At 34.3% G+C, this 19,857-nt stretch overlaps 1 protein-coding gene across 5 annotated transcripts in view; it reads right to left on the bottom strand.

The window, feature by feature from the left end:
* KIF20B (kinesin family member 20B) overlaps window positions 1–18,582 on the bottom strand; it is a 67,432-nt gene extending 48,850 nt beyond the window's left edge. For all 5 annotated transcript variants that reach the window (XM_031682429.2, XM_015245051.3, XM_031682431.2 and 2 more), the window contains exons 1-12: window positions 18,450–18,582; window positions 14,899–15,046; window positions 7,276–7,362; window positions 7,052–7,168; window positions 6,394–6,532; window positions 5,639–5,823; window positions 3,882–3,918; window positions 3,165–3,392; window positions 2,071–2,182; window positions 1,098–1,169; window positions 867–1,013; window positions 22–184 (exon numbers count right to left, since the gene is read on the bottom strand). In XM_031682429.2, coding sequence (XP_031538289.2) covers window positions 22–184; window positions 867–1,013; window positions 1,098–1,169; window positions 2,071–2,182; window positions 3,165–3,392; window positions 3,882–3,918; window positions 5,639–5,823; window positions 6,394–6,532; window positions 7,052–7,168; window positions 7,276–7,362; window positions 14,899–15,046; window positions 18,450–18,538 — 1,524 coding nt within the window. In that variant the 5' untranslated portion in view covers window positions 18,539–18,582. The remainder of the gene's footprint in view (window positions 1–21; window positions 185–866; window positions 1,014–1,097; window positions 1,170–2,070; window positions 2,183–3,164; window positions 3,393–3,881; window positions 3,919–5,638; window positions 5,824–6,393; window positions 6,533–7,051; window positions 7,169–7,275; window positions 7,363–14,898; window positions 15,047–18,449) is intronic.
* Window positions 18,583–19,857: the final 1,275 nt, after the last annotated feature.

Here is a 19,857-nt window from a genome sequence, read left to right as displayed (position 1 = left end):
CAGAAATTTAAGTATATTTACTTTTTGCGCAATGGCTGAGAACTTCAACACATTGAGTGTCTCATCATAGGCAAAGAAACACTGGCTGATGTTGACAATCATACATATTTTTCCTTTACCATTAAAAAAACTTTGAAAATAGTGAGTCAGTTTACTTTCCCGGAAAGGCACATGCTGCTGAAACCTGTGGAAAATTTTTTCAAAAAATTGTAAGTTAAAACAAATCTCATGAATTCAGGGTGCTGATAAATTTTACAAAAATAATCTGGATATCATAGACTTAAATTCTAGGTTAGTGATTAGTTCTACCTGTAATAGTCATTTTTGTTTATTTATCTTGTTTTCTTTAAATACTACTACCAGTAATAATACTACTAATTACAATAATCTACTAGGCAAAATGCAAAGAAAATCACATTGAACTGGGTTGTACTCTCTAGCGTAGAGCAATTATATAACATATACACCTTGACAAGAAATAGTAAAGGCTGATTTATAATTTACTCAGCCTAAAATGCTAATTAATGCAGAAATCTATCACATCTAAAAGAACACAATGCACTAGGAAGAATCACGTGGTTTTAGATGCTGAACCAGCATCATTAGAAGCTTATTATCTAAGGTGTCTGTAGATATAGACGTGCTATGGAAAATACTGTGTTTACCTGATGAAATAACGGCACCAACTGACACTGTTCCTATCATTCTTTAAAATCCAAAATGCCTAAGTATTTTAATCACAATCCATACACAGTCATTACATAAGAAGCAAGTTAAAAAGAAGAGAACTTTTCTAAAACTAGCAAAGCTGAAAGTGTAAATATTTTAATACTTAATTTGTTAGTAACACATTCAGCAACTCTTACTTTGACTTCTCGCTGTTCTTCAAAACATTTATACACTTTCCTAGAGTCAATAAAGAAGTGTTGATGTTTCCAGTCTCTCTTAACCTTTCACCTTCATTCTGTGTCTTCATGCTTCGTTCTGAACCAGCAAGATCACATAAAGACAATCTGAACAAACAAAAAAAGAACTTTAAAAGTTCCTCAAAACAAAACAATTCAAAATAATTACAATTTAATGAATGCTCAACTTACTCACTGACTCGCATTACACGAGGCATTTCAGAATCTTCAATCTGTAATATTCTAATGGTGAATATGCTGTGACTAAAAGAAATACACAAAGTTCAAATACTATCATTCACTTTAAATTTCTGCATTCTAAATAGGACAGGCAAGCATCTAAATTGACATCTATTTATATCCTAATACTAGCCATAGCTCTTGCACTGCATTCTCCAACCAGCTGCCAGGTATTTCAATCCAGCGCTCCACTGTCACCTACATACCCAACTGCCTAAAAGCAATTATCTTTCACTTAGCCCCCAATCCTTCAAACTTACTCCTCTTAACATTCCAACTTACATTAATGGAATCACTTATAATAAAGTCTCAATTTGCTTGCAAAGATGATATTATTAGTTAAATGGTAATATGTACAGCTAATCGACTTTGAAGATATACCTAAAGCAAAGCATACATTTGACCTAAATATAGGCTTATCTGGATCATGTATTATTCTCATGCTATACATGGGGGACAGGGCTCTTTCCCCCTTAAGAGAAAATCTGTTTTAAGTACCTCACTGCTTAAACATGTCTCTCATTCCCTAATCCCTTCCATCAAAACATCCTTCCTTAACCCCTTGAGATTGTAGCATAACTCAGTATATGTATAATGTCTGTGTTCATGAGGTAAGGAGGCAAAACACAGAGAAAAGTCCACTATTACAGGCAACTGAAAATACTGAGCTTAGATATTCACACATGGAAAGAGTAAAAATACATCAGACTGAGTGCAAACTAGTAAATCTTTTGTTGTAACAAGAAATAGTCTTGATAATCTTACGTGTTCAGTTCTCTTCAGTTTACAGAATGTTATTATGACTATGGATTCATTTAACATATCACAGAACCTACTGCCCACTTTTATTTTAAATTAGTTGTATTTAAATTAGCACAGAACACCCTGGGTGCCTCAGGTTTATACTGTAGGGTTTACTCCTTACCTTCTACTAGAAGCATTGTTCAGTTTTGTGAAGGCAACACTCTGGTGCTTTATTCCTAGTTTTAAAAGTCTATATGCTTCTTTGTAATCAGATACTTGAATCCACTGTAGATCTTCAAAAAATAAAGAGGGCACATATCAATTTATAAAAACATGGTATTTGTTATACAATGCAATGTCTTTGAAGATTTGATCTCTTTTCCCAATGACATATAATGAAATCTTTCTTTTAATAACATACCCTAGGTATAGTCAATTCAGCTAGCTATTCCATATTCAACCAGAAAAGAAGTACAGAAGATGAAGATATTATAATGATTTTCCAGTATTTAAGTTGTACTAACATACAAAGTAAATGTTCTTAAACAGAGTCTGTCAAAGGGAAAGTTAAAAATAGGCAAAATTCCTTAGAATTAAACATTCAGGAAATAAAGACAAAATACAGTATAGATTACATCTAAAAAATTATCTAGCTATGAGACATTACAGATTGCAATTCATTAATGAGCCATGAAATTAAATTTATTGAGTCATACCCAGAATTTTGTAAAAATAAAGTAGAATACAGAAAACACCAAAGTACATTCCTTGTAGTAAGGGTAAATATAATTAATTAAACTTTTCAATTGTATATATGCATATATATATCAGTATGTGTACGTACACACACACACGTACACACACACACACACACACCCCAGGTACAGGATCATGATGTTATTAATATGTATTCCCTACAGTGGGGTAGTAGTTTTTAAAGGTTGGAAAAACACTGCTGAGGGACAGAAACATTTACACAGCTCTAAAATTTGAATATTATTACAAAGCAGCAAAATAACTTGAATATCAACACACATGGCTTTTCCCATTCTCTAAAATCCAATCAACGATACTCAGCAAACATAATACTAAACTAGAACCCTATATATTCAGGTTTAATTAACATACCAAAACGTACTTCCAAAGCACAAACTACTCTCATTATCTTGATGTTAATAATTAGTATAAAAATATTCAATTTCTACTTTGCTTTCCTGTAACAAAGCCTAGAAAAGAACTTCAGAGCAATAAAGTAAAAAATACTCATTAGTATACCTTTTATAAAAGAATAGCCCTTTACATCTTGGGAAAGGCGCAGCATCTTTCTCTTTTGGAACTTAGATGATACAGGAACAAACAAATCATAAATACATTCATTGTAAATCTCAAAGAAAGAAACCCACACAGAAAATTTTATATTATTATCCATATTCAAGCTGGCTTGTTCACAATCTTTCATGGATTCCTCAAACTCTGAGACATTCAAAGAGTTTGTTAAACTTCCTACAGAAAGAATAAAAAAAGATAATCATAAAATTAAGCAATCAACAAAAAATGAGACAACAGGATAGATCAAGACTCCTGGACTTAAAAAACAAAGTATCCTTAATCTTTTGACCAGCAATGTTAAAAACTTTTTAGACCAAAGCAGATATAAATAAATATAAATATTTGTATTAACCAAAACTTGGCTTCTTTCTCTCCTTTTCTTTTACAAATATGCTAATAAACCACAATGAAATTAAATGTAAAGGACAAAGGAAAAAATAATCTTTCTTGAATTCAATATGAAAGTTAACAACCAGTGAAAGGGACAGTGGTGATATTAAATCCAAGTAAGACTTCACAGTGACTGGTATTTCATATAGTTAATGTACCATTTTCCAAGTACTACTATGTCATTAAAGAAATTAAATCACCAGAAGTGATTCAAAAATTAAAAGCTTTTCAAATAATCAGTATTTTAAAGGTAAATGAGAATGGAAACTTTACCATAAAGAGTATCATGACCGTCATTATGTGTAGCAACCTAAAAAAAGAAAGATTTTTTTTTAAAGTTAAAAAACATTTTCAGTTAAGGTTAAATAACCAGTAAATTAATTACTTATCAAATAAGGCATGAACCAAATAAGTCATCTACTTTTCTACCTTTCATCTACTCAGTTCAATGACCTCTATTAATTTTTTCCTAGTTAAATAACATATTCTCATAACAGAAAATTTGGGAAACTACAAAAAAGTATCAAAAAGAATATCCTTATAAGTAATCCCTGCCACTCAGAGGCAATTACTATTAATATTTCAACATATATCATTCTATTCTCTTCCCCACATTTATTGCCTTGTAAGTTTTTTTCCTCCATAATTAAAAATTATTTGTAAACATCTGGTGGCTGCATAACTGAATAGATGTGAGATGACTTACATAATACTAAGATATACATCTTAACATATTATTTTTCCTTCTGTAATCTAATTGTTTCCTTAGAATATATACCTAAATCTAAATTGGTGAATGAAAAGATAAGAACTTTAAGTTCCCACTCTTAATATAGCATTGCCGAAGTGCTTTCTAGAAACACATTTTACAATCAACCTATGAAAGTTAAAGTGTGTATCTCATGTTGTTACCTGAAATTTACATAATGCTGTACATCAACTATACCTCAATAAAAAGAAATTAAAAAAAGAAGTACGTATCTCATTTTCCTTAACATTTTAATAATTTCATAGGCAAAATAATATTTTGTTGTAACAAACTAACTTGTTAGGGAAAATTTTTTTCATTATTAATTACTTTAATTTCCTCTATGAATTATCTATTCAATTATCCACCGATTTCCATAATTTTTTTAAACTACTATTTTACTCACAGAGACCATAATCATGGACTCTGAACTTTGTTTTCCTTGAGCAACAAAGTTTTATTACCTTGGAACCCTGATTTTTAAATTTCTTTAAAAAGAAAATCCCCATCAGTGTTTTGAATATATTTATAAAGACAGTTAATAGTTTTTAACATTAAATAGAATTCTGAAAATATAACAAAATTCAGAAGGCATAGGAGGAATAAACAGACAAGCACAAGTTTACAAAAATTTCTTTCTCATTAAAAATTATTAAAAAGAAAGAAAAGGAGGTAAACACATAACCTATAACAGACAACATGAAATAAAGTAGTGTGAGATTTAAGATATATTGAATAAAACAAGTCACAGAATGTCTGTATAATAAAATCTCATTTTTGTTTTTCGTAAAAAAGAGTATAAAAGAGTATATCCTACACATAAAGAAAAAGATATAATGATATATGCAACTATATATGACTGTGTTAGTGTGTACATACAGACATATACAGAAAGTTCTATATGTAAGTTTTTTTGTGTAGAGAGAAGAAGATCAAAAAAGGTACGTTCATATCTGTTAACAGTGGTTTTCTACCTGGGAATGGAATTATAGGAAATTTTCACTTTTTACTTTTCACATCCCCTTGTTTAGATGTGTATACATATTACTCTTACAATTAAAAAAAAAGATTTTTAATTCAGAACCATTTACATTTGTATTGTTTAAATATTTCTGCTGTTCATACAATATAAAATAAGAAGAGGTATCTTCAAATAAGCTTTTAAAACTTTTTTCAAAAAGAAACAGTAACCAAGAACATTCCAATATAGGCTGAAACAAACGAAAGAGCTATTAAGAGGTCATGATTTATGTATATTTTACATACTAACATACTCCCATACCTCTTTAATTTGCCGAAGCAACGCACTTTTGCTAGCAACTTCTTCTTTCTCTTGGTCTGGTGATAAGCGTAAGTAGTCTCTGGATCTATGTGGTTTAAGGTTCATCTTTGCATACAGTCTTTCCTGAAGACTATCAAATAATACATTCAAAGTTCGAGGCAGAATGCCAATATTTTCTTCTGTGCCTACGAAAAGAATTTTTGTTTTATACTCTCTAAGAGTATTAGGAAAGAGGCAAAATACATTCCTGAACTGCCAGAGCTCCTTTTATACCACAAATAGGCAGGAGAAAAAGATGAGACAAAAGTGAGAGAAGTTAAAGGATTATTCAGTTTTCTAACACTTTGGTCTTCATTGTATAATTGATATTTCATCAACTATTATTCTGATTCAAAGCCTGAAATTGTACATTGAGATCAGGCTTTAAGATTGGCTATCATCCATTATCACAAACTATCAAAGTAAAACAAAATACAGTGTTTCCCTGGTTATCCATGCTTAATTCCCTATGTCACAGCAATCCTTTTCTGAATTTTTCTCATCGTATAATTCTTGTTATATGAGTAGTTTCACGAATTAATTAAGTCAATCTGAATTAAAAGCCATCAGCAATACACATTTGATATGCTATTACATATTACAAATGGGGAAAATGTGCTAGGTAATGAAAACATAACTACATGCAAGTATTACAAAGATGAGTAAAACATTAGTGCTGCTTTTGTTTCCTTTCTAGCAAAAATAAAACCATTTACCTTGAAACGTGTAAGTTTTCCCTGAATTGGTTAGCCCGTAAGTAAAAATCAGCCGACTCTGTCCTTTCAAGAGGTCTTTAACTGGCTGCAGAATGCAACCCTGAAAGAATTCCTTCTGTGTAGTTTCTGGGCCAAAAACCTAAAGAAGCGTTTTTAAAAACAAGTCCTTTTAGAAAATTCAAGTTACTATTCACAGTGAGTTCTACACTCTCATGTTTTTTAAATTTAAAAGATTTGTTTTACAAAACTCATTCTTAAAATAGCTGCCATATCCTCCAATTCCCACAAATACACTTGATAGTTTACTGTCAAAAAGTTTTCAAGATAGAAATCTGATCCAACCAGTAAGTTTTCATCTAAATTTTGAAAAGAACATTTAAAAAAACAGGTAAGAACTCTACAGAGATTTGTTCACTTCCAATTATATATATATGTACATACACACACACACACACACACACACACACACACACATATATATATATACACACCTGAAATTTGAGTCCTACCATTAAGAAAAAAAATACCAGTGCCTAAAGTCTAAGTTCCGTAAGTACTAGATATATATAGTTCATTACATACAACTAGGTAGCAATTTAGCCTAAGCCAAGTCTCTTTTTCTTAAAAGTAAAATCTTCAATTTCACATGGGTACCTGCCTTGGAAAAACTGAATGTCTGTGCCATCTGCCCAGAGCTTTTCTCACTTAACCGACCAATGATACTTTGAGGATCTTTCAGCACCACAGTCTGCGAGTCCAGAATATACACACAGCCCTAGAATACAAATAAATAAATAAAAGTAAACCTACAATAAATAAAAATGATATTTTGCCCATTTAATGAAAGTAAAATATTAAAATCCAATTAAATTCAACACAAACCTCAGACTCATGTTCTTTTTCTGACTGTGTGAATGGTCTTATTCGAAGACAAACCTGGAGATAATCTTTGGATTCCAATCTGTTTACCTTTAAAAAGGAGAAAATATTTTAAAAATACGAAATATGGATTTTCAGAGATATCTTTCTTTAAAGTGTCTGATTGTTATGAACAATGTGAGATTATACAGAATCTCTAAGCAAACAGTGACTTCTGGTTTTAACTATTTTATACATTTAAAGAAAAACAAATCTTTAAAAATATATATATATCACAAGAGATTCAGTTTCTTCTATCTTCTATGTTTATACTTGAAGTTTACAATATCCTTCTTTGCCATAAAATTCTAACCTTTATAACTAATACAGATAACAAGGATCTAAGTCACTAAAACATATAACTACAGAATAATCACAGGTAACTAGAATAGTCTGTTAACCCAAATGTTCAATTCCACTTTGCATTTAGAATTTTTTTTTGCTGTATAGCATTTTCCTTACTGCTTCCTTTGAGGAAGATAAGTTCATTTTTTAAGATATTTTAATGAAATACCTTAAATTTTTTAAAAAGTGAAAAGGAATCAATTACTTGAAAAATACAACTCACCAAATAACACACAAGTAGAAAATTTGAATAATCCTGTATCTATTAAAGAAATTCAATTTACATTCAAACAAAAGAATCCCAACAAAAAACTCCAAACCCTGGTAATTCATGGGTAAATTTTCTCAAACATGTATGGATATAATCATATAAACTGTAGACAAACTCTTTAAGAAAATAAAGGAAGAGAGAATACTTTTCAACTAATTTTGAGTTTAACATAGCCTTGACATCACAACCTGAAAAGGATTTCCTCAGGAAAAATTACAGAATATCCCTAATTAAGATAGAGGCAAAAATCCCCTAACAAAATAATAGCTAATATATAAAATAGGATAATACATCCTAACCAAAATAGTTTATCCCAGGAATGCAAGGCCAATATAACAATCAAAACTAATTAGGGTAATTAGACACATTAAAAGAATAAATGAGAAGAAACTTATTTCTAATAGGTAAAAAAAAAGCATTTGAATGATGATATAAATTTAATATACATATTCAACATCCATTCATAATAAGAACTCTCAGCAAATTTGAGAAGGGAACTTCCTTAACCTGATAAAGTGCATTTACAAGAGACCTACAGCTAAGATCATACTTAATTAAAGACTGAATCAAAGATGAGTAGCAAGATGAGGAACACAGGGATTTCTGCTCTCACCACTTCTATTCAACACTGTGCTAGAGTTTCTAGAGGTTTTAGCCAATGTAATCAGGTGAAAGTTGGATGGGGCAGGGAGAAAAGGAAAATGAAAAAGGGAGAGGGAAAGAAAAGTACCCACAATGAGAAGACGGGAATAAAACTGTCCTTATTCATGGACAACATGAACATCTGCAAATATCTGACAACATCTTCAAAAAAGTTACTGGAACTATTCAATGAGTTTAGCCATGTAGCACAACAGAAGATCAATATGCAAAATCGACTGTTTTTTCTATATACTGGGAATAAACAGAAATTGATTTTTAAAAGCAATACCATTTGCAATAACCTCAAAAATTATGAAATACTCAGGAAAAAAAGACTTACAAAAGATGTGAAAGACCTGTAGATTGAAAACTACAAAACACTGCTCAGAGAAACTAAAGGAGGCCAAAATAAATGGAGATACACCTTGTTGGTCATTTAGTAGATTCAATGTTGTTAAGATGTCAATTCTTCCAAAATTGATCTATAGATTCAATGTAATTGAATCAAAATCCCAGGAGGGCTTTTTGGTAGCAACTGGCAAACTCATTTAAAAATTCACACAGAAATGTAAAGTACCTCGAACAGTCAAAACAACCCTAAAAGAGGAAACTTGGTAGGCTAACACTACTACCTGATTTCAATACTTACTTTAAAGCTACAGTAATCAAAACAGAGAGGTATTGAGACAGATAAATGAATCCATGAAACAGAATACATAGAGTATTCAAAAATAAACCCCCATATATAAGGACATCTGATTTATAGCAAAGGTGCAAAAGACACGCAGTACAGAAAGGACAGCTTTTTCAACAAATTGTGCTAGAGTAACTGGACAGCTATATGCAAAAAAAAAAAAGAAGAAAGAAAGAAAAAGAATTTGAATACACACCTCACATTGTACATAAAATTAACTCAAAATGGATCACAGACCTAAATGTAACTAAAACTGTAAAACTTCTAAAAGAAACCATAAAAGAAAATCTTTGTGGCCTTGAGTTAGGCAAAGATTTTGTAGACACAACACAAACAATCCATAATAGGAGAAATTGGTAAACTGGACTTCCTCAAAATTAAAAATTTCTCTTCCAAAAACACTGTTCTGGGATGAAAAGACAAGCCATAGACCGACAGAAAATATTTACAAAGGATACATGTGACAAACAGATGTATCTGGAAAATATAAAGACCACTTACAATTTAATGAGAAAACAACCCAATTTTTTTAATGGGCAAAAGATTTAAACTGACACTTCTCCAAAGATACACAAAAGGCAAATAAGCACATAAAAACATATTCAACATCTTTAGTCATTAAGTAAACACAAATACTAATTTGATACTAATACATACCTCTTACAATGACTAAAAATAGAAAGACTACACAGAGGAGCTAACAAAAAAAATGAAAGAAAAGAACAAAGTTCGAGGACTGATAATACCCAACTTTAAGACATACTACAAAGCTACAGTAATCAAGACAGTTCTGGCAAAAGAACAGAATCAGTCAATGGAACAGAAGAGAGCCCAGGAACAGATCCACATGAATATAGTCAACTGATCTTTGACAAAGAAGCAAAGGTAGTATAATGCAGCAGTCTCATCCACAAATGGTGCTGGAACAACAGGACATCCACATACAAAAATTAACCTAGACATAGACTTTACACCTTTCACAAAAATTAACTTAAAATGGATACAAACCTAAAAGTAAAACACAAAACTATTAGTCCTAGAAAATCTGGATGACCTTGGGTTTGGCAATAACTTTTTTGATTCAACACCAAAGGCATGATATATGAAAGAAATAATTGATAAGCTGGATTTCATTAAAATTAAAAATTTCTGCTTTGTGAAAGACACAGTCAAGAGAGTGAAATGACAAGCCACAGAATGAGAGATAATATGTACCAAAAAATTTGTAAAGGACTATTATTCAAAATACACAAAGAACTCTTAAAATTCAACAGTAAGAACATAAACCAATTAAAATGGGCCAAAGACCTTAACAGATATCTTACCAAACAAGATATACAGATGACAAATAAGCATATGAAAACATTGTATGTCATTAGGGAAATGCAAATTAAAACAATGAGCTATCACTACACAATTATTAGAATGGCCAAAATCTGAACACTGACACCACCAAATGCTGGTGAGGATGTGGAGCAACAGGAACTCTCATCCACTGCTGGTGAGAATGTGAAATGCTACAGACATTTTGGAAGACAGTTTGACAGTTTCTTACTAAAATAAAAATCATTGTACTATACAATGCACCAATCACATTCCTTGGTACTTACCCAAAAGAACTGAAAACTTATGTCCACACAATATCTACACATGAATGCTCACAGCAGCTTTATTCATAGTCCCCCAAACTTGGAAGCAATCAAGATGCCCTTCACTAGGGGAATGAATAAACTGCAGTAAACCCATATAATGGAATATAATTCAGCACTAAAAAGAGCTGAGCTATTAAACCATGACAAGACATGGAGGAACCTTAAATGCACACTGCTAAATGAAAAAAGTTAACCTGAAATGGTTACATACAGTATAATCCCAACTATTTAATACTCTGGAAAAGGCAAAACTATAGAGACAGTTAAAAGATCAATGGTTAGTGGGGGTGGAGAGGAGACAAACAGGAGAAAAACACAGATGAATTTTAGGGGAGTGAAAATACTCCATATGACACCATAATGATGGATATATAATGATGGATACACAATGACAGATACACATTTTTTCAAAACCGTAGAATGTACAACACCAAGAGAAAGCCATAATTTCTAACTATATTGTGAGGACTCTGTGTATTAATCATGTGTCAATGTTAAGTTCATCAGTTATAATAAATGTACTACCCCTCTGGTGGGAAATGTGGATAATGAGGGAAGCTATGCATGTGTCAGAGCAGAGGGTATATGAGAAATCTCTGTACCTTCTGCTCATTTTTGCTGTGAACATAAAACTACTCTAAAAAATAAAGTATTTAAAAACAAACAAACAAATAAATATACTGACCACACCAAGTGTTGGTGAAGATGTGGAAGAACTAGAACTCTCACATACTGCTGCTGGGAATGTAAAATGCTATTATCACTTTGGAAAAGTTTGGCGGATTCTTGAAAATGATCCAGCCATTGCACCCCTAGGTATTTATCCAAGAAAATAAAAAAGAAAATACATGTCCATAAAAAGATTTGTACACAAATGTTCATAGAAGCTTTGTTTGTAATAGCTAGAAACTATAAACACAAATGTCCATCAGCAAGTGAATGGATAAACAAATTGTGGCATAGCCAAACAACTGGCAGTAAAAAGTAATGACCTATTGATACATACAACATGCATAAAATTCAAAATAATTACGCTCAGTAAATGAAACCAGATCTCCTCCTTCATTTATAAAAAACTCCAGAAGTGCAAACTAATGTATACTGACAGAAATTCTGATCAGTGGTTACTTGGAGATGTGATGGGAGGGAGAGATTACAAGGAGGCACAGGAAACTTTTAGGAGTAATAGAGATATTCACTATCTTGGTTGTCGTGATGGTCTCATAAGCATATGCCAAAACTTTTCAAACATGTGCAGTTTACTGTATCTTAATTATACTTCAATAAAGCTGTTAAAAATATCATTTACAATTGCATCAAATACCATGACATGTTAATGAGTGTATTTAACAAAAGATGTTAAAGGCCTCTACACTGAGATATACACAACATTGCTAAAACCTTAAAGACCTAAATTAATGGAGAAATATACCATGATTATAGATGAAAACTCTCAATATTATTAAAATGTCAATTCTCTCCAAACTGATTCATAGATTCAATGCAATCCCAGTCCAAAATCCCAGGAGACTATTTTATGAAAACTGGTATGCCAAGTCTAAAATGTATGAATATGGAAAGAATCTAGGAAACCCAAAATACTCCTAAAAAAGAAAAGCAAAGTTGGAGAACTCATACTGCCTGATCTCAAGTATTATTAGAAACCTACAGAAATAGACAGTGAAGTATAGGCATAAGGATGGACAAATAAGTCAATGAAAGAGAATTATGCAGAAATAGAACCACATATATATACACAGCCATGTGATTATCAATAAAGGCAGCAAAACAATATAATGGGGAAAATAAAGTTTTTTTTACACAAAATGTTAAAATGGCATTAAGAAAATAAATGGCAGTAAGAAAATCAATCAACCAACCTGGACACCTACATCAACTATACACAAAAACTAATTCAAGATGGATAACAAATACAACCATTAAAACCAAGGCTCTAATCATTTCTAGAAGAAAATGTTCAAAAAACCTTCACAACCTTGGGCAAAGATTTCTTAGAGAGGATTCAAAAGAAATTACCATAAAAGAAAAAAAAAGTTAAATTGGGTTTTAAAATTAAAAACCTCTATTAATCAAGACCCTCTTTATCTGATAAAGGACATGTATCTGCAATGCATAAAGAGTTCTCACAAGTCAATAATAAAACAAATACCTAATCTTTTTAAAAGGGGAAAAAACTTGAAGAGACATTTTACAAAAAAAGGTACAGAATGGACAAGAAATACTTGAAATAGTGCTCATTTAGGGAAATGCAAACTAGAACCACAATAAGGTACTACTACTACACTCAGAAAATTACCAAGTGCTGGCAAAGAGGTGGAGAAACTGGAACCTGCATACATTGCTGGTGCTGGTATGGCCACTTGGGAAAACAGTTTTTATGAAGCTAAATATGCACTTATCATTTGACCCACAATTACTTCTAACTATTTCCCCAAGAGAAATGAAAACACAAGTTCACAGAGAGGCTTGCAAATGAATGTTCAGAGAAGCAGTATTTGTAATGGCCCCAAAATGGAAACCACCCAAACGTCCATCAAATTGTAGAAGGAAATGTGGCATATCTGCACAAGGTACTGCTGTTCAGAAACAAAAAGTAACAAATTACTGACACATGATGTGTAATAAATCTCAAAAGCATCATGCTAAATAAGTAAAGGGTCAGCAAAATTTTTTTGTAAACAAAAGACAGTTAATATTTTAGGCCCTACAGGTCCCAGTCTGTCACAACTAATCAACTCTGCCATTGTTTTGCAAAAGCAGATCTAGAAAATAAGTAAACCAGTAAGTATGGCTGTGATTCAGCAAAACTTTAAGTTTGAATTTCGTATAATTTTCACATTATGAAACATTATTTTTCTTTTGATTTTTCTTCAACCACTTAAAAATGTAAAAATCATTCTTAGCTTGTGAACAATACAAAAATAGGCCTTTGTATACTGACCTTTGTGTTATGTGAAAGAAGGCACACAAAAAAGACTATATAATGTATAATTCCATTTATATATCGAGAAGCATTTATCCCTTCCTCCCTTTTCTTTTTCTGATTAACTTAGCTAAAGTTAAAGAGCCTGGCATACGATGGGTATTAAATAACTATTCTTTTATCTAAGTCCCCTATACTCTCCTTTCCCTTTCCATCATTCTTTATAAAATGGATTAGTCCATCTCTCTAAGGCATCAAAATTAAGTCTAATCTGCAATAAACAGAATATAAATGGATTGAAAGTAAATGTATAAGAACAAGTCTATAAAGAAAAGCAGCAAACATAGTGATTGAAGGTAGAGTGGTAGAAGGACTTTTATTTCTTAAACACTACTAAGTAAATTTTTCTTTAATCTGCATTATTTTTTAAACTAAGGCCTGCAGTTCCTAGGGGCATAGTGGACAGTTCACATTTTTGAAAGACCTACAGCAGCACCTGACATATGTTGAACACCATGAACTATTAACTCGAAGTAGTTCAGTTTCAACATTAGATCACACTGTTTCTTTTGTGATGGCATATCTTAGTGAAGATGGATTTTCCAGTGGTGGTTGTGATAAAAAGTAAGTACAGCCCCAAAACAACGAATAACAGGAAATGAGGGTGGCAGTGTCCAATCTGATTCCAAAGCTTGAGAAGTTGTGCAGCACCCAAAAGGCACACAAAGCCCATTAGGAAGTAACCGTGGTTACTGAAGAATGAAATAAAACATTAATTTTTTTTCCAAATGGCTACTAGGTTAGGGCACAAACAGTTATTAAATAGTTTGCACCTATTATATGGAAAGGAACTGTTATGTGTTTAGGACACCATGAAAAAATTACTGAGATGGAAGTTTGCCTTAAATCTACAAAGTGGGGAAACCTCTGCTCTTGTTTTATCTGTCCACATGTGTGTATGTGTGCACAAGCACACACATGCACGTACCCAGTTCCACTCAATCATGATAGTCAACATAACTCTTTTTGTTGTACTTACCTCAGTGCTTGAAGCAACTAAGGAAAATTCACGAGAGAGGTCAAGCTTAATGCCATCAAAATTTATTTCCGAAGGCCTTTCAACTGGGTCAGCACTGAAAACATAAGATGGTCTAGGCACCCCATCCTGATTTAAGTTAGATTCCATTCTGCAAGAATAACAGTAATTTCTTTAGATAACCTCCATAAATCAACATACAAGCCATCCATTGTTTAAAATGTCTGTGAGTCCAGCCCATTACTTTCTGCCATACAGCTAGATTTCCAAAAGGAAAACATTGGACTTCATCTATAACATGACGACTCGTGGAAAAGACAAAAGATCAAATTATTTAGACTCTGAAAAAACTAACATTGGACACAACCTATCACTACTATTCATATGATCCACACACCACCAGTGCATGGGTAGATTCATCCAAAGAGATTTCATGAGTAAAGATAATCCAGAAAGTATGATAGTATAAAACATTCAGCCTCCACCTGATATCCTCTAGAAATCAAACAGTGAGGATGGAGTAAATTATAACCTTCTGTTATTTTCGTTGTTTAGTGTCTTCTGAAGAATGTTACTTATAGACTTTGTAATGTTGCATTTAGAATTTAAAGTCAGTTATCTGGACAATTACTTTCAATTGAATTCTTCTAAATAAAAGTAAATAACGTATATGAACACATTTGAAACAGTACCTGATACATCACAGGTCTTAAAAATTAAGTTGAACATGAAATAATGCATCAGTAAACTATTACAACTAAATTAAACACCAAGGTACTAAATTTAAAGGTAAACCCAGAGGTAACCTTCACTGATAAATTAACATTCAAATATTTACTGCACAATACCAGGGAGAAAAGAAGCGAGCTCTCTACTCTTTGAACATTATGAAATATCCAGGACAGCGACTGCCAACCAGGGTTCCTGGCTCAAGAAGGTAGGTAGTAATGGGCATCCGCAGACATTAAGTAAATGAGTCAAAGATAGTCCCTGTTGTTTACTTCTTCACAGCAGGCCACAAACATTACTTCAAAAATCTACTGAGGTGTGAAACTCAAATTTTCACACATCCACTTACTTTATTTATTTTTAATTAATTAATTAATTATTTTAGTGGAGGTACTGGGGATTGAACCCAGGACTTCATGTATGCTAGGCCATGCACTCTATCACTGAGCTACACTCAACACCTCCCCATATCCATTTACTTTAAATATAGCCAAAATACGCTTATTTTTAGCCATATAGAGCCTAACTGGTTTGTATATCCCATGAAACTGCACCCATCATCTGCTAGCCACAGATAACATCCAGGACTATGAAGACCCCAAGCCTCTGACACAGGGACTCCCTACTGTGCTGCTGAGCAACATCACTCCCTCTCCCAGTCCCCTGGCCCCTCCCAGTTCCCTTGCCCTCTTCCCCTTCTAGGTGATGGCCCTTCACTCTAGTCTCTGGAAGGTCTCATACTGCGGGCGACTTTCCTAGCATGCAGTCCTGTCAAAGTGTTACCCCAGTAAAGCTCCTATGTGTTGCTGCCGCCTTGTGGTGGTATCTTTTTCCTTGCTCAGCCCTGAAACTCCCCAAACTCAATACAATAGGGCTGTTTTCAATTTTCTGTTTTCCCTAAATTGCGAAAAGACTTAAGGAAGTTATACATATGCTTTCAACAAAACCCAGCAAACTATAGGATCAACCAACCATATAATTAAGCAAGTTTAACACCTTCACTGTTTTTTTAATTGTACAATCAGTGATGTAATCAAATGAGAAAATTACTTAAATGAAGTCCAATAGAATACTTCAAACATGTAATTTATGGATGAAAATTAAGCAAAAAGGTAACTGATAGAATAAAAAAAACACTCATCTAGCAGAACATGAGAGAAAAGTTTGCAAAACATGAAAGTACTGGCTTGACATTTCATATCTCAGATTTCATAGAAATGTCCAGGAAACAGGGAGGTGTCATTCTTTGCCTTCAATTAATTTTTGGTTAAAAAAAAGTGTTGATAAATATTTTATGAAGTCAGTAACTTAGAAAGAATATTGCACCTCCTAAAAAAGAGCAAGGTTATAGTAGTTTCTACTTGCTTATATGTTCAGTTTTCAATGAATAAACTGCCTCTTAACACTTAAAAAATTGTTGAGATATACAGTCACTTCCTGTACTTTCAGTTAACTTCTAATTTTGTGTGGCCTCCCTGACTAGAAACTTCTTGTGGTCAAGGACCACGTCTTATACTACTCTGAATCCCTGACAACAAATTCAGAGATTCATGTAGTGATGAAGATTCTCTGCATAGTGACTTAAATAATAATAAATAAAGTCCTCTATAACCCCCCAAAAAATTATTTGGCCCTACTCTTTAGAGATAATATCTTTAGCAACAGCAAGGTTCAAGACCTCATTTGGAAAGGCTGTTCCCACAACTGAGAAACTGTATCTTTTATCATCTCGCCAGTGAGATTCCATGATTGAAGGCTGGTGAAAAATAACTGCTGCTGAATGCGGTTTCTGAATGTCATCCACAAAATACAGTCTGAAAAATGTCTTCACTGTGGGGAAGATATAGCTCAGCGGTAGAGTGCATGCTTAGCATGCATCAGGTCCTGGGTTCAATCCCCAGTACCTTCATTAAAAAGTAAATTAATAATAATAAACCTAATTGCCTCCCCCCACCAAAAAAATAAATTAAAAAAAATTTTAAGTCTTCACAACTAATGAGTCCTTTATATTATTTTGGAACCTTAAGTCTTAGATCTTGTACACCTAATAAAACGTATACACTGCTATGCTGCTTCTGGGTAAACTGCTACCTTGTTTTAAGAACAAAAACAAATCTGAATTTAACCATCTTGGGGATTAAAAACAAGCTAATCCATAAGGCGTGAATTTTTGTCAACTAGTCCTTCTGCAAGGAATATTAGAGTGCTGCACCAGGCAGGAATCACTGAAAGAAAAAGTAGGAGATGGGGGAAACCTTCCAAACTGGGGCATGACAGCACTAGCCACACACATCCCCTTCCGCTTAGCACTACAAAGCTCAAGAAGGGCGAGCCCCAGGCACTGGCAGCAACATGGGTATTAACTGCAGACTGCCACCACAGGAATCCCACAAAATGAGAGCATGCCACTTGCCGAGCGAACTGCTCACCTTAGGGATTCAGGACGCTAGATCTGGCAATAACAAAAGCAACAATAATAAAAATATTAACGATTGCAAACACTTGGTGCCTACTATATACCGGCACTCTTTCTAATAGCTTTATATATTATCATTTTATCTTCATAATAGCCCGAAGAGGTAGGTTCTATCATTAACCCCTGGTAACGAAGAAACAGGCCCAGAGAGTTTAAAGACGTTGCCTTGCGTCACACAGCTAATAAGAGGCGGCGGACACAGATTAAACCCTAAGCCTCAGCTTTCCAAAGCGCACCCGGTGCCCAAGGCGTCCTCACTGCTCCACAACCCAGTTCCTGAGTAATTTCAGGGGCGTCACGAGCCCCGTCGGAAGGTGCGCACGCTGCCTGAACGGTTTCCCCCACTCACTTGGTGTGTGCAGAGTCTCCCATCGCCTTCCTCGCACCCTCACCCGCAAACGTCGTCCTGCCAGCCCGACCAGCGAGCAGCACAGACATATTTTCCTTTTCAAATTCAAACAATGGCGGCTAAGGCCCCGCACTGAACGCTGGGAGTGGGCGGGGCTTCCGGGCGCAGCCGACGGCCGCTGTGAGCTTTCCACCAGCTCCCGGGAGATGCTTTCAAATCTGGGAGGCGGGTCTCGGAATGCCGGGCGACCAATGGGCGGAGGCGGCCGGTGGGCGGAGCTTCCCGCGGGGCTCGGCGCGTCTGGCAGGGTAGGACCCTGCCTCGCGACTGCGGTGGGGACCGGGACCACCCTCTGCCGATGGGACGCCGATCTCGGGTTCCGTCCTGGAGACAATAAAGGTGTGGCGAAGGTCCCGAGGTGAGGCCGGTGCCACTACACTTAGCCCCGCGAGTCCCCTAGGAACCGGTCGAGAAATGGCCTTGTTCCTGCGGGCCGGAACGGGCTCCGCATCCGGAGAGTCTTAGAACGAGCGCTGTCAGCACCCGGAGGGTCACTTCCTTCGCTGCATGATCCTGCCTGTCGTCCACAGTGGTCCTCATGAAAGAAGTAAATTTTTCTCAGAATAAATTTTCATAAACATTTTTGGTTTTGGGGTGATTTTTTTTTTGCCTTCCTGAAAATACAAAGCAGCTACTGCTGTGAAGCGCTGTACTGTGACAATCTATCTTCCATGCAAAGGCAAGGTGTTTGCAATGCCCAAAATGTAAGTGCCAGTACATCTCTTCTTCTTTTAAAGTGGTCCTCTTCTTTTGAATGTAGTGTTATTACATTCCAATGACAAGTATTTAGACCGTCTCTTCCTGCTGTACTTCATTTTAAAGAAAAGTAACTGCTAACGTTAATGGAGCGTTTACCCTGTGCCAGTCAAGATCTAAGCATTTAAAATGGATCGTCCCACTGATCCTGAGAACAACCTTTTCAGGTAGGTCCTATTATTATACCCTTTTCATAGATTCTGAGGAAACTGAGTTCCTATGTTTAAGCATTTGCTGAAAGGCATATGGCTATTAATGGAGGTGGAATTTTAAACTCTCAGCTGAATGATTTCAAGACCCTGCCTCTCACATGTGGTCTCACTTTCAACTATTTTAATAGCGTTTGTAGAATAGTAACTGGTTTGAAACTTACTGTCTTCCTTTCCTTATTTTATATTTATATCTCCCATAACCTCCCCCTTCCCAATCTAACTTCCCACTGTCTCCTCATTCAGTTTCCCTTCTTCCCCTACAAAATAGTCATATTTGAGGTGCACCAGTTTGGAGTAGAGAAGAGAATGCGAGACCAGGAGTAAAAATGAACAGAGAAAGTAGGTGTGAAAGGGAAGAAAGGAGGAAAGGTAAAATAAAA

The sequence above is a fragment of the Vicugna pacos genome, chromosome 11 (genome assembly GCF_048564905.1).
Source record: "Vicugna pacos chromosome 11, VicPac4, whole genome shotgun sequence".
Taxonomy (NCBI): Eukaryota; Metazoa; Chordata; class Mammalia; order Artiodactyla; family Camelidae; genus Vicugna; species Vicugna pacos.
The sequence above is the reverse complement of the archived record's forward strand: the minus strand, read 5'-3'. Positions and strand labels throughout refer to the sequence as shown.